Here is a 14,666-nt window from a genome sequence, read left to right as displayed (position 1 = left end):
ACCAAAGACAGCTCTGACCAGAGCACATATACAATAGAATGTTCAAAAAGTACATCCACATAGGGTTTTAGCAGTGTAGGTATATTAATACAGTACATGTAAGATGGTCTTACAAAACCTTTTGTGATTCTATCTTACTTCAGGAATGTTTCTATTTAAAAAGACACTATACAAAAATGTTATAGACAATCATTTTGATGTTACCCCTTCTGATGGAGTCACCTGGTGCAATTCACACGATCCTAGAGCCATCTTTCCATGGCTTCTTATAAATTGGTGTCTTATTTATTTTTTTGTTAGAGTGCATTTGTCAGTTAGATATCCTGATTTAAGGAAAAACATGTCAATGAGTTCAAGAAATAAACTAAGATTTATGTAGGAACTCCATTCTAAGATAGGAAAGTTAGGACACCAATCTAACCTAACAACATATGGGAAGCTTGAGAGGGGACTCATAGGAAGGAAAAAAAGATGCAGAGGGAAAAAAGAGTATCAGTTTACATTGCAGAAGAGTCAGGATAGGTGGACATAGAAGGAGGACACCAGGTCACTCAAACTACCTAACTATTACTGAATATTGTGAGGCATTCTTCAGTGCTAAGCATTGTTGCACTTTGACTATAAAGGACCACAGTGATGGTTTTAGACCAACATTTTTATGAACGCAGAAGCTTTCTGCCTGCAATATATCAGGATTAAATCCTTCATTAGGATGTACTTTTCCCCAGCTTTGGAAAGAACAAAAAGCCACCAAAACCAGTTTGATTTCCCAATATATGTCAAAAGAATATATGTGAATTGGTTTCAGAATGGGATTGGATTCAGACTAAATCAGTACTTAAATTCTAATTGTCAAATCAGGCTCTCTTAAAAAGAGGGGATTGTAGTTTGTAAATATAAGGGCCTGTGGGAAATGTATGTAGTTGCTGTGATTTTTGGAATTTTAAATGTAGTGCTTAGCTTTCTTATTTCACAAGAACAACAAAAATACTAATGTATACCATCTTATAAATTCAATCTCTCCCAAAAAGTGGTGGTGTCCCACTAAATTAAACATTCCAGGATTCCATAGCACTGAGCCATGTCAATCAAAGTGATATTCAAATTATTATTATTAATTTTTATTATTCAATTTTATTTATTTATTTATTTATTTCTTGCATTTATTGACCGCCCCTCTCAGCCCGCTTTTCTCCCATGGGTGGATTCAAAGCGGCATACAAAAGTTTAAAAACACAAATACATAAAATACATATTCAACTAAAACATCATAAGAAAATTTAAAGGAAATAATCCAACTTGACTGCACCATATACAACAAGTTTGACTTACAACAAATACCATTTTAAAATTGCATTAATTCTCCAAAATAATTGCATCCTAGTATACTATAAACCCAGAATAAGTTATTTACTCCCCTTTGTCCACTTTATTACGTATAGCAGAACCGACCTGAGGAAATTGTTGCAGTCTTCTTTTTTTCTCAATGGTCATATTTAGATCCAATTTTGCTAACATACATTTGCTCATCTTGCTTATTTACTTTATTCTATCAAGGCAGATTGTAACTACCTATTTAATTCTTGCAGCAACTGGTGACCAACCTTCTGGCCACAATTTTCTCTGCACTTTTTGACATTGGTCTTTAGAAGTTTTAGCAGCCTTATAGATCTGTTGGTGAAAATGCAGTTTCGGCAGCCACCTGCAGGGTTACATCTGTATTGCCTCTATAATAAAACTTGAAGGAATAATGTTGATGCTCAGTTTAACAGTTACACAGTAACCCTGTTAGTGAACAGCAGCATTCATTGTCACAATGAAAATTAATGTGTAGACACACAGAGATGCAGAAGCTTTTTCCCTCCGATCAAGGAACAAGCTCACATGTTCGTCTTGTAGCAGAGTTTATGCAAAAACATATATATACAGAATCCAATTATTCTCCTCATGCCTCTCAAAACTCCAGCCATAGCAAAAACCTCCAACTCCTTCCAACACCAGCAAACTCTTCTCAACTCCACCATAAAGAGTAACCCTTTTTTACTCCTTTATTTACCCAGCAATTACCCTACCTTGGGTGCAACTATTCAATGCTTGTCAGATGACCCGGCTCCCACTGCCTGCTGCCCTGATTCTTGCACTACTTGTTACTTAAGAAATGATAAAAAAACTCTAACACTCATTTCCTTTCTTAAGTAACAATCCCCAACCAAAAATTATACAATTAAACAGCAAAACATAACATCAGCATACAATGCCCAAGAGCACGGTGGTTGGTTACTAGTCCCTGATATGTTTAACACATTTTCTTTATTGTTTAACACAAACTTTGTTAATTAGCTTCCCACTTGCACACACTTTGCCATTTTTCCACATTGTACAACCCTTTTCATCAAGATTCACTTTATATCCCTCTAAACACAAACTTGCTGCACTCACAAGGCAATAATCTAAATTTGGGACAAACAAATCATCATTTAAACTTCTCTCCAAAGTTGAGATAAATGCAGTCCCTTGTAAATTACACTTGGCTAAAGTTCCATCAGCCAGTGTTACATGGTCATCAGTTTTAAGTTAACAATCTTAGGTCATTTAGGTCACAGTGCTGAGTATAATAACAAAGTTCTTTTGTCTACTTCTTTACATTTACTTAATGCATATACACTCAAGTCAGCTTCTCCTCTTGAGTAGCCCAAACTTTTCCTCTGGCTAAAGCCTCAACTTTTTTCCTCTTCTTTCTTTGTGGACCGTCCTCGACCAATTGCTTTGTGCTTTCACATTCAAAGCACCTCCTTATGTAGTTCGCTGCTGGATACTTCTCAGCGTTGCATTTAACATTGTCCTTTGACTTTTCATGATCAGCAGACGTTTCCTGGACAAATTCCAGGCACTTTTCTTGCTCCAATAGTCTAGGTGACACATAATCCAGGGTTAAATCATCTTCAGGCACATTTTGTGTAGAGCACACAAAATTGACCTAGCTTTTGTATAATGAAGATAATAAAATAAATGCCTTGTGTGTCTCTGTAAATGTCATTTGTCTGTCCTCCAGGTCAACAAACACATTTCTTAATTTTTGCAGATGCTCAAGACACACTTTATCCCCTTTGCATCTTTAAATTATAGTGGCATCTGGTCAAAATAATTTTAATTCCAGCTGTTTCTGTCTGTGCAGATGCTCCCAGCAATCCCTGGCAGTTGTTGCATTTCTCAAATACACAAGTTGGCTGTCTTGGACAGGGAGTTTAAGCTTTAGCTTTTTCATCAGCTAAGGTCAGCTGCATTAGCCCCATCTGTTAGAGGGTTTTCCACAATGTCCCACAAAATTTCCTCTGATGAGAAAATACTTCAGCTTTACAGCCCTTGCTGAATAATTTGTAGCATTTAGTCTTTCCAAAGTCAAACTTCTACTTCCAGTGATAGACATACTATTCAGGCCTTTTCCTCCACCAAGCAAACACCTTTGGGGATTCTGTACCTTACAGTCCTGGCAGCTCTTCAGGAGTTCTGGGCTTTAGAGTTCTTGGTCTTTAGGGCAAAGCTGGGCCCATAACAAATGTCGTGGTGAAGATTAATGTGTAGACACACAGAGATGCAGAAGCTTTCTCCCTCCAACCAAGGAGCAAACACGCATGTTTGTCTTGTAGCAGAGTTTATGCAAAAACATATATACAGAGTCCAATTCTTCTCCTCAAGCCACAAGCCTCTCAGAACCCCAACATTCCAACTCCTCCCAACACCACCAAATTCCTCTCAACTCCACCACAAGGAGTAACCCTTTTTTACTCCTTTATTATCCCAGCAGTTACCCCACCCTGGTTGCTACTGCCCAGTGCTTGTTAGGTGGCCCAGCTCCCACTGCCTGCTACCCAGATCCTTGCACTACTTGTTACTTAAGAAATAACAAAAGCTCTAACATTAATTATAATAATTATCTAGTTTCTCAATATTTGCTCCACCCACTGAGGCTAGCATAAGAACCCTTTAAACATCCATGAGATCAGAACTAAGCAGAGTTTGCAGAGAACGCATCAGCAAAACGATAAAGGTAAAGGAAAGAGATATATGTTTGGTATGAACTGGTTAGGTTAATTTCTAATTCATATTATCAAATTGTGCATGTTTAATGGATAGGTGCTGCTTTACGTACTCTACATCCCAAGTTGGAATATTCCAATTTATCCAGAACAGATGCTGTTGAAACGTTTCCAAGCCATTAATCACAATGGAATGGGATGGCCAACAAAATATAACCCAGCAAGATATGGAGAGCAATAGATCTTTCTTGCTGCAGCAGATTTTCACACTGAGCTTTGTTCTGCTGGACAGCAGGAATTCATAGTGGGAAGTTTATACTTTTGGTGTTGAAGGAAAGAGCTATACAACCCTCTGCAAACTTTTCCACAGCTAGCAGACCTTTTAGCTGGGGTTGCAATGGGAGTTAATCGTGTATTTGCTTTTTTCTAGGAAGCAAACAAGGACATTGCTTCATCATATGCCGAAGATGACAGTAGAAAGCACAAACTGTACTTTAGAGCAAGAATCTTTGACTTGGCCAGCTTACCTCTTAGGAGAATATCGAGACTTAATGGTGTATCCATCAACAATGCTATGGATTCTGATAATATTATATTATCCCCTTATTGTTTCATTCTCCGGGCTCTACATAAGCAGTGCATACTTTTTTATTTGGCGTATTGTGGGTAACTTCCAAGAAGATACAAATACCAAGCTAAAGGGGAAGCCAAGGCACATAACCTCAGTTTTGTCAGATATAATAGGAAAGATACTGCATGGTAAGCATGATTTCCTCACATAATCTCTTAAAGTCTCAATTCTCAATATTTGTATTCTGGATATGCATTCTGATAACAACCTACCCTCTACTTCAGAAGAAGAATGTGCATCTGGCTGTCCTCTTATTTCGTAGAACAGGTAATTCAGGGTGACATGAACAGAGTTGCTGAGGTCAGAATTTATAGCATCCAGGTTCAGAATCCAAAATGCATAAGATTGCATATTGGACTTTCTCAGAATTCAACACTTGAGACTTATGTAACGTTTGTTGTTTTCAGCATTTGGGCTGAAGTCTGAATGTCTTTACAATGGCAATTCCCAAGGTATGGGACTCCCTTCCATGGGATGCTCAGATGGGCTGTTTTCTGCTTCCTTTCTACTGGATGGCAAATGTTGAAACTATTTTTATTTGGGGATTGGCTTTTCAATTTTTGTAAAATAAAGAGTTTAACTGGATTATATTAAAAAATTTATAAGCGGCTTTGAGTCTATTGGTGTGAGAAAGGCAATGACTAACCTAATCATAGAAACGGTTGCGATTTTCCTGGCAGGATGTGATCAGAGGGAATTAGTTGAAACAAGAATTGATTTGCCTAAGGACACCCTGAAAATATTAGCAATTTACTTTTCACAGTATTCATTAATTCCTCTTTTTTTGGGTAAACCACATTTCTCTACTCCAGTGTCTTCCTCACTCCCACCTCTTTCATTTGTTCTCTAAGACACCATTTTATTTTATTTTCAGTTTAAGTTTGTCAATTTATAGCATGACATTTTTTCCTGCTCATTCATAACTGATGATATATTGGAATGCATAAATAGGAAATATCTATCAGCAGTGTGCAGATATTGCAAAGGAAATTTACTTTTATATGTCAGACAAACATTTTCAAATTGAAATTTGGACATCAGGCTTTTGTTTAATCTCTGTTTTGTTTATTTTAATATGTATTTTATAGTTATATGTTTTGGTGTGTAACTTTTATAGAGGTACATTTTAATATGTGTATTTGTGATGTTTTTACTGTGCTTATGTGTTTTAATTGTTCTGTAACTCACCTCAAGCCATGAGGAGAGGAGTGTAAGAAATAAAATTATAATTATAATTATTTCATTGACAGGTTATGAAGTGTGTGGAATAGAAAACTTACCTAAAGGAGCTGCTGTTCTTGTTTATTATCACGGAGCCATTCCATTGGATTATTACTTCTTTGTACATAGAGTTTATAGAACTACGGGTAGATTCTGCTCTTCAGTGGTGGATCATATCAATTTTCTTTTTCCAGGTACAAATACAAAATGTATAAGTATATATATTTTTAAAAGATGGAAACCCTATTTGAAGAAACAGGTAACATATCTCAGGATGTTAAACATGTGAAATTTATTTTCCAAAACATTTTGAGCTTTGTAGAAAATAACGTTCATCCCATAAAGGCAGAGAACAATCAACCACCCCTTTCTGTTTGCTCACCATCTCCTTCCAGGTGATGCAGTTTATAAAAGAGTCATCACCAAGGACCTTATCACATTAGGATATTGTCAGTTTCTTTCAGTATGTGTCCCATGACTGATTGCATACTGTATTCAGACAGCATACATACTGTTCCCATTACACCCAATTATTATCATTCTTATGTTTAGAAAATACAGTGCTTTGATTCATCTCATCATAGAAGGCTGGCTCCTCCCAATCCATTCAAAAGACTTGCTCCATGACCTTTTTAAAAAACATTTCTAAGATTACCCAAACTCCTGAACTACCGCTTTCATTGTAATTTGAATAAGATTTTGCATCTGCACAGCAACAGATTTGCCTGATCACTATCTTTTGGTAACTCAAAAAGTAATTACTAACATGAGGTGATTCAGAGACAATAGCAGCTTCTATCAACACTGCTTCTCCTTTTGAGAAGGCATAACAGACATCACTTTGAAGTGTTTGCTGGTTATGTGGCTGACACAGATGGCAGCGCCCTTACATGGGAAAGGGCCACCCTAGAGCCAAGGAGATGCCAGCTGAGGGAGGAATTTAGGAGGTGTTTGAAGCACTATAGCTAATTAAGAAAAGGAAGCAATGAAATTTTTATTATACTACCAAGTTTTCTGTGATTTAAAAAGATAAGTGAAGAATAGTTGAACTACTCTTTTACTTCCTTCACACATTAATATTCTGTTACACCTACATATTGGAAGGAAGAACTTCCATAGATTCCAGTAAATAATAATAGTAATAGTAATAGTAATAGTAATAGTAATAATAATAATAATAATAATAATAATAATAATGAATTAAAGTGGCAATTACCAATTTTAGTAATCTTGGAATTTCAGAATTTGAGTATTTTAAACAGTCTCAGAAATGGAGTGCCATATTTACTGAAGTCTAGTGCGTTGTCGAATCTAACACCTCAAATTTGAAAAGACTGAAACAAAAAAAATAACTTGTTGGCAAAGGTAGGGATTGGGAGAAGCAGAACAGAAGCCTGCAGGGTAATGTAGTTTTCTCCCTCTTTCCTTCCTCAAGCCGGCCAGTGTCTGCCAATGGGATGGGAGTCAAGGAGATGGAAGGTGGAAAGGAATGGAGGGGGATGGAGAGACTATGTTACCCTGCAGGCTCCGGGGTGACTTTGATGTGTAGATGCTCCTTGTGTTGTCATTAGGAAACTCATACTAGCTGATCCTGATAGGCTGAGAGAGGCAATAAGGGGGGAAAGAGGGCACATTTGGAGAGGGCAAGGAAAAGAAGAGGCACCAAATAGCCAAGAAATCAAGGGAGGGAGGCAGTCCACCTTGAGCACCATTGAACCTAATGTGCATCGTAATTTTGGCAACGTAATTTAGCCAAAAAAATGTGCACATTAGACTCAAGCAAATACGGTATTTTCTAATGTGATAAGGTCCCAACGTATAAACACCTATGGGCTTTCAGAGAGACTCTGGATTCCAGTCTATGCTTGGTAGATATTATTTGAAAACTTTTATCAGACTGTGGAGAAAAATGTGTTGCCACAATCCCAAAGCTCAGCAGAAAGCAATATTGATCTGGATTATAAACCCAAAAGTCCTTAACACTAAGTTTGAGATGGCCTGGATGAAATGAATCCAAACTGCAGGAACAGAATCTCTAGTATACTCTTACTCTTGATTTTGAGGAAAATGTGAAATGCATTGCATCTTAATCTTTACTCAAGATTAAACTAAATATCTCTAACTACCATTCCACTCCCTCCAGGCTTCGCACGGTATTTGTACATAAATCAATGTTATAACTGTACAAGAGAGAAATGTGTGGCTCTTCTGAAAGAAGGGCATTTACTGGGCATTGCGCCTGGTGGACTTCGAGAACAAAATTATGGGGACAATACTTATAAGCTTCTGTGGGGAAAAAGAAAAGGATTTGCTCAAGTAGCCATAGATGCAAAAGTGGTGAGTTGTTCATTTGCCATTGTCATTTTATTTCTCCTTATTATATCCTTTGAGTTTAATGAGTATACTATCTTCCAGATCATATTTCAATCAGACACAATAATTTTGTTATTAGCAATTTATATACTAAGCAACTTACAAAAACATAGAGAAGCACCAGAATTTATTATCTCTGTTCACTGGAGAAGACAAATTTTATTTTCCCCCACACTCAGTATTTAATATTTCTAATTGCTCAGAAAATATTCTGAGAAGTGGAGAAAATAAACAAGCAAACAAACCTTTATTTGTATGCTGTCCCATCTCCCTGAGGGGACTCGGAGCGTCATACAACAAAATAACAGTGCAAACCATAAACAATAATTATTAAGATATACAACAAAATTAACTTAAATCAACAAAAATACAGAATAATATAAAAATAAAACATGTTAAATTGACACAGACAACCATTCATAAGTAAAAAATAAATAGTGGTTATGTTATATAAACCAATTATATTGGAATGGCCTGGGACTATGATTTTTGGATTATGTGATTTTAATGTTTATATTAATATGTTTTTAACTCCATGTTTTAATGTTTAAATCAGGGGTTCACAAACTTTTTAAACAGAGGGCCAGGTCACAGTCCCTCAAACTGTTGGAGGGCCGGATTATAATTTGGAAAAAAAATGAATGAATTCCTATGCACGTTGCACATATCTTATTTGTAGTGTAAAAAACACTTAAACAATACAATAATTAAAATGAGGAACAATGTTAACAAATATAAACTTATTAGTATTTCAATGGTAAATGTGGGCCTGCTTTTGGCTGATAAGATGGGACTGTTGTTGTTGTTATGTGCTTTCAAGTCATTTCAGACTTAGGTTGACCCTGAGCGAGGGCCAGGTAAATGACCTTGGAGGGCCACATCCGGCCCTCGGGCCTTAGTTTGAGGACCCCTGGTCTAAATGTTGTTAGGTTTTATGATTTAATTGATAATTATTTGTTATTGTTGTTTTATGTTAGGTTTTCATATGTTTCCGAGGCATTAAATTTTGCCATGAATATGTTGGAAACCGCTTTAAGTCCTCCCCTGGGATGAGAAAAGCAGTATACAAATGAAGTTAATTAATTAATTAATTTTTAAAAAAAACAACCACTGATCTGTTCAAAAGAAAATCCAATTAAAACTTAGTCCCATTTGAAGTATCAACTATTTTGTATTGTTTGAGAAAACATCCGCAGCAAACAAGTTGGTTTCAAGATGAAGGGGATACTACAAAAATTTGGAGAAAAGTATGGAGAACATATAGAATATATATCTGTTTCTACAGGCAGTATATCTGTGAATTCCTTGACCTGAGAAATGTTGAGACAACTCAGGGCACTTTAAAGCAGGTGGGCAAGAGTTGGCCCACAATATCAACATGATGCATGGACCCTTCTCACCCTCAACTCATGACAAGCCTTCTTGAAGCTGTTTCGTCCCATGTTAGCCACAGTTCGGAAAAGTAGTCCTGTATTCCAGAGCCATGTAAACAGTTGGGCTGGTTCTGAACTGGTAATGGTCCATATTGTGATGGTCCTGTTGACATTGTCTGATGACCATGGAACTCCCAAGAGCTCCTGTCCATCCAGGGCCACCATTGCTAACATTTGCATTGTAAGCCGCCTTGAGTCCCCCTTCAGGGGTAGAGAAGGGCAAGGTACAAATATTTGAAATAAATAAATGAAATTAATGCCTGCATGACATGGAAAGAGGAGATTTGCATCCCTCCTTTCTTCACTCCAAGTCTGAGCAGTCATTATTCCATCCCGACACTGCAATGGGATGGAAGCTGTACTCTGCACCAGCCTCGGGGTGCCTGCCTATGTAGATGCACCAGAGGAACAATGTTGTAAAGATAGACATATTGTGCTAAGGAGACATTTTTACTGATCTTGCTTTTTGCCACATTCATGTCCTGCTGCAATTTCCAGCAGGAAAAAAAAACTTTTGCACCCCCACCACATCCCCAAATATTCCCAGTGCAGGAATTTTCCCTAGAATTGCAATAAAGAAACAGATTTTTTTGATATTTCCATCATACTTACGGCCAACATCGTCCTTATTTTTCCATCACCTTCAAACATACAGTTGGATATAACATCTCTCCTTGACCTGAGAGATATTGACACAACTCAGGGCACTTTAAAGCAGGTGGGCAAGAGTTGGCCCACAATATCAACATGATGCATGGACCTTTCTCACCCTCAACTCATGACAAGCCTTCTTGAAGCTGTTTTGTCCCATGTTAGCCACAGTTCGGGAATGCTCTTATTGTCCTGTAATTATTCTCTTTTGCAAGCATCTCAATTTTTATTTTGGTCTGTCATCTCTCTTAGCCCATCATCCCTATCTTTACTCAAAATCTGAGAGAAGGCTACAGAACATATGGAAACATAAGTAAGTACAACTTGATACTTCCTTAGTAATTAAACCAGGAAGGAGATCAATTTAGAAAGATATGGGAATTTACTTAAGAGTAAACCATGTGGAAACCTTTTAGGATGTAGATAAAAGCTCAAAAATGACCTAAGTCTCATAGATGCAAATATTTTTGAATTCTTGTTCATATATCTATTTCTTTCCATTCTTTAGTCTGAAGCAAAATAGTAAATTGATTCAGCATTCATGCTGGGAAATTTTATATACACACAACTCTCTGTGTTGTCCCATGAAATGGACAGTCTTTCAACACAAAGTACCGTATATTCCGGGGTAGAACACAACTGGGGCTATAAGATGACCCCCCAACTTTAACAAACAAAATAGAGAGGTGGGGATATACTCGCTGTTTAAGACGACTCCCCAAACCAGGAGCTTCCCGCAAGGCCTGGACAAGAAGAAGGAGAGTGGCCTGATCAGAAGGGCCTCCGGCGCTCCTCGGGCCGCTCTTCTTCTTCCTGGCCAGGCCTCGCGCAAAGCGCCTCTTCTCCCGCAAGACAATGTTGTCTCAAGGGAGAAGAGGCACTTCTCGCAAGGCCTGGACAGAAAGGAGAGTGGCTTCAGTAGCGCGAGAAGCAGCCCAGGGGCCTGGCTGCCAACAAAGGAGAGGCCTGGGCATGAGCAAGAAAGGTAGCCAGGAAGGGAGGAAGGATGGGGAGCCTGCCCAGGAGGCCGCCATGAGCCAAGGAGGAGGGGAGCCTGAGGCCAAGGCAGCCATAGTATGTAATTTTATTATTATTTTAATTTTATACCCGGCATACTAGACAACCCCCAAAATTTTATAAGGTTTTACTAAAAAGTCGTCTAGTACCCCGGAATATACGGTAGGTGGTTGTGATTTATCCTATTATTTCAGTTTCTCCAGATGATGAAACGCACAAGCAGAAAATTCAAATTTTCATGTAGAAAATTTTCATTTTCCTTTTATATCACTCTGAATCAGGCATGGGTAAACACCTCTGGGTGTTTTAGACTTCAGCTCCCAGAGATCCCAGCCAGCTTACCATCTGTTAGGAATTGTAGGAGTTGAAGACCAAAACACCTGAAGGGTCAAGGTTTGCCCATGCCAGCTCTGAACCCATAAAAGTCTTAAATTGGCATTAGTGCTCATATTGTTTGTCTAAAGAGATTTAAATCTTGATCTTGCCTTATCTATAAAGATGGATTGAGGACATGATCCCAAATTTATCTTAATTCCATATACAGGACCAATGAGATGGCTTTATGAACAAACTCGAATTTTATTCTTTCCACTGTATGGACTAATCCCGGTCAAACTTCGAACCCATATTGGGCAGCCCATTGCTTATGATCCAAACATAACAGCTGAAGAACTAGCTGAAAAAGTAAGTTAGACCCTGTTGAAATGATATATCGAGACTCCTATTACGGATCAGTACTACTAGAATTTTGTCTGAGATTTACAGAAACATCACAAAAGTGACTCTGAATATTGTGGATAATAAGCACAATTTGGTTTTATTTATCTTACATATGTAATTGCAACTATGTGTCATTTAGTGGTCATAAATATGAGAAGAAAATATAGGGTTATGTCAAAACAAAGAGTGGATTTCCACAGATACAAAGGACGTTTCTGGTTCTGCTATGATGAAAATGGCAAATTCAGTCTGGATTTTCTATTGCTCCTCCTGCAGTGCTTCTAGTTGAACATTGGCTTTGATGATGCCAGACCCAAGCGCAGCAGTGGTAGAGCTCCTATTCAACTTGGAGCATGTGAGGAAGGAGTAGAAATAAAACCCAACATGAGTTCTCTTCTACTGAAGCAAAAGATGATCATAAATTGATTAATTTATACACCACCTTTTCCCAACAATGAGAATAAAGACGAAGAATAACATGTTTTAAAATTATGCAAAAGATTATAAATAACATAAATATGATTTTTTTACAAAAATTATAAAGTTAAAAACATTAAAATTCATTAAAAGACTATAAAACAGGATGTGCTGATCTGACATCAGCACAAATGCCAGAATAAACCTCTATGGCTGACTAGGAGAAGTGACACAAAGGAAGTGCTCAGAGGTTAAACTTACCCAGTGCAGGGGAATCCTTTGTTGTCCCATAACTATCCTGCATGGAACACTCTTTTAGAGAGGACACGCAAAGCAGTAATGGGGCTTTTAACCACTCCATTGAATTCAGTTTAAAGTTTTGTGCTTCACATATTCCATCTGCTTTATTGCTTTCTCCAGAAAAAATGGTGGGAGACCACAGATCAATTGCCCATTATTGGGAGGAGAACTAGTGCGGGAGAAATCTTTTAGAATTACAAAGAAAATCTGGCATTTTTTAAAAACTCAAGAAACAAGATAATATTCGTGTAAGACTGGAAGTATGATAGTGGTTTGTAAAATCATGAATACAGTGTGAGGAGTGAGGAATTATTTCTCACTTTGCCAGACATCCTTCCCAAGTGGCTCATTTCTCAGGAATGAAGGAAAGTAGAATGAGAAAGAGCAATCAAGATGTTTCAATGTCTTTTAAAGCATCTTCACAGCATGGAGCCTGTACCCTTTGGTAGTGACTATCTGCATTTTTGGAATATACAAGATTGTATTTGATTTAAAATCTTGGGTTTTTCATCTTTTCCAACTAACAGACAAAAATTGCAATGGAAGCTTTACGAGACAAGCATCAGAAAATACCTGGAAGCATCCTGAGAGCTCTCCGTGAACGCTTTGAGACGCATCCCAAAAACGAATAGTATGAATAAAGGAATATGCTGATACAGTTTTTCTTATATTGTTGTCTCACAAATACTTTTTACCATTATTGCTGTTTGCCTTCAAGCCATTTGTGACTAATGGAAATGCTAAGGAGAGACTGCCATGCGGTATTTTTGATAAGACTCAGAGGGGTCTACCTTTGCATTATTCTGAAGTTGAGAGAGTATGGCCTACCTAGTGGGCTTTCATGTCTCAGCAGTGATTCAGATCCTGGCTTTTAGAGTCATAGCGCAATATTCAAGCTACTACACATTCTGGCTTTGCCAAATGCTGTCTGTGTAAGAAAAGAAAGAACTGTATGATGCATCCTCTCCAATCTCAACCTTTTATTTATTTTTTTTAATGGGAGTTATTATTCTTAAACCTAATGATGACACAGTTTTCCCCAAAATGACAACTATGCAGGAAAGGTTTGTTGCAAAAGCCAAGCAAGGAAACAATGGTGGAAAACATGAGGTATTTAACTGAAGACACTCTATAGTCATTTTGAAACCTGTGGATACGAATATATATGTGTGTGTGTGTGTGTGTGTGTGTGTGTGTCAAATTCATTATAAAAGCTAACCAATTTAGAGATCTCTTGATCTTACAAAAAGGCATTGCTTTTCTTTGCAATGAACTTATCTAAATTCTCCAACCAATTATTTGACACTCATCACTCTATTCCCCCTGCTTTCAACTTGTAACTTGATCCTATTTTACCAAACATATTTTAATGAAGTTTCATAGAGTTTTAATTTATTTTAGTTAACTATTACATGAGGTTTAGGATAGTGATTTGTGTATTCTTGTCTTTTATTGTTGATATGGTCAATAGACTAATCAGTCAACAAATATATCTACCTACATATTGACCTTGAGAAACTGAGCAACAAATATTCTGTATCCATTTGCTTCACTCTATCCCATCAAAGGATAAGGTGTTGATATTGACCTTTAAAACCCTACATGGTTTGGGTCCAGGTTACCTACAAGATCACCTTCTCCCATACAATCCACCCTGAACACTGAGGTCCTCTGGAGGGCATCTTCTCCAACCACTCAGAATCCGACTGACAACCATCACCAAGAGGACCTTTTCATCGTTTGCCCCATAATTGTGGAACAACCTACTAAATCAGCTGTCAGAATTTAAGACACTTCTAGCAGGCCTACCCAGACAGTTTTCATGACAATTTTTTAACTTCTACTCTATGTCTAACTTTTGTTTTG

General features: G+C 37.5%; 1 protein-coding gene across 1 annotated transcript; it reads left to right on the top strand.

Moving 5' to 3' along the window:
• The first annotated feature begins 3,982 nt into the window (after positions 1–3,982).
• On the top strand, positions 3,983–13,487 carry LOC132774844 (DGAT1/2-independent enzyme synthesizing storage lipids-like). The gene is made up of 7 exons (XM_067467420.1): positions 3,983–4,048; positions 4,468–4,796; positions 5,919–6,083; positions 8,033–8,226; positions 10,599–10,659; positions 11,908–12,047; positions 13,328–13,487. The coding sequence occupies exons 2-7, from the start codon at positions 4,496–4,498 to the stop codon at positions 13,430–13,432; spliced, it is 966 nt and encodes a 321-aa protein (XP_067323521.1). The 5' UTR covers positions 3,983–4,048; positions 4,468–4,495; the 3' UTR covers positions 13,433–13,487.
• The last annotated feature ends 1,179 nt before the right edge of the window (positions 13,488–14,666 follow it).

The sequence above is a fragment of the Anolis sagrei genome, chromosome 4 (assembly GCF_037176765.1).
Source record: "Anolis sagrei isolate rAnoSag1 chromosome 4, rAnoSag1.mat, whole genome shotgun sequence".
Classification (NCBI taxonomy): Eukaryota; Metazoa; Chordata; class Lepidosauria; order Squamata; family Dactyloidae; genus Anolis; species Anolis sagrei.
Note: the sequence above shows the minus strand (reverse complement) of the source record. Positions and strands in the feature narration are given on the sequence as shown.

What these genes read in the sequence shown, in the direction of transcription:
- LOC132774844 (XM_067467420.1), top strand. Translation starts at nt 4,496, where the DNA reads ATGCCGAAGATGACAGTAGAAAGCACAAACTGTACTTTAGAGCAAGAA. An exon ending in TAGCCATAGATGCAAAAGTG is followed by an intron (nt 8,227 to 10,598) that starts GTGAGTTGTTCA and finishes CATCTCTCTTAG; the next exon opens with CCCATCATCCCTATCTTTAC. An exon ending in CTGAAGAACTAGCTGAAAAA is followed by an intron (nt 12,048 to 13,327) that starts GTAAGTTAGACC and finishes TCCAACTAACAG; the next exon opens with ACAAAAATTGCAATGGAAGC.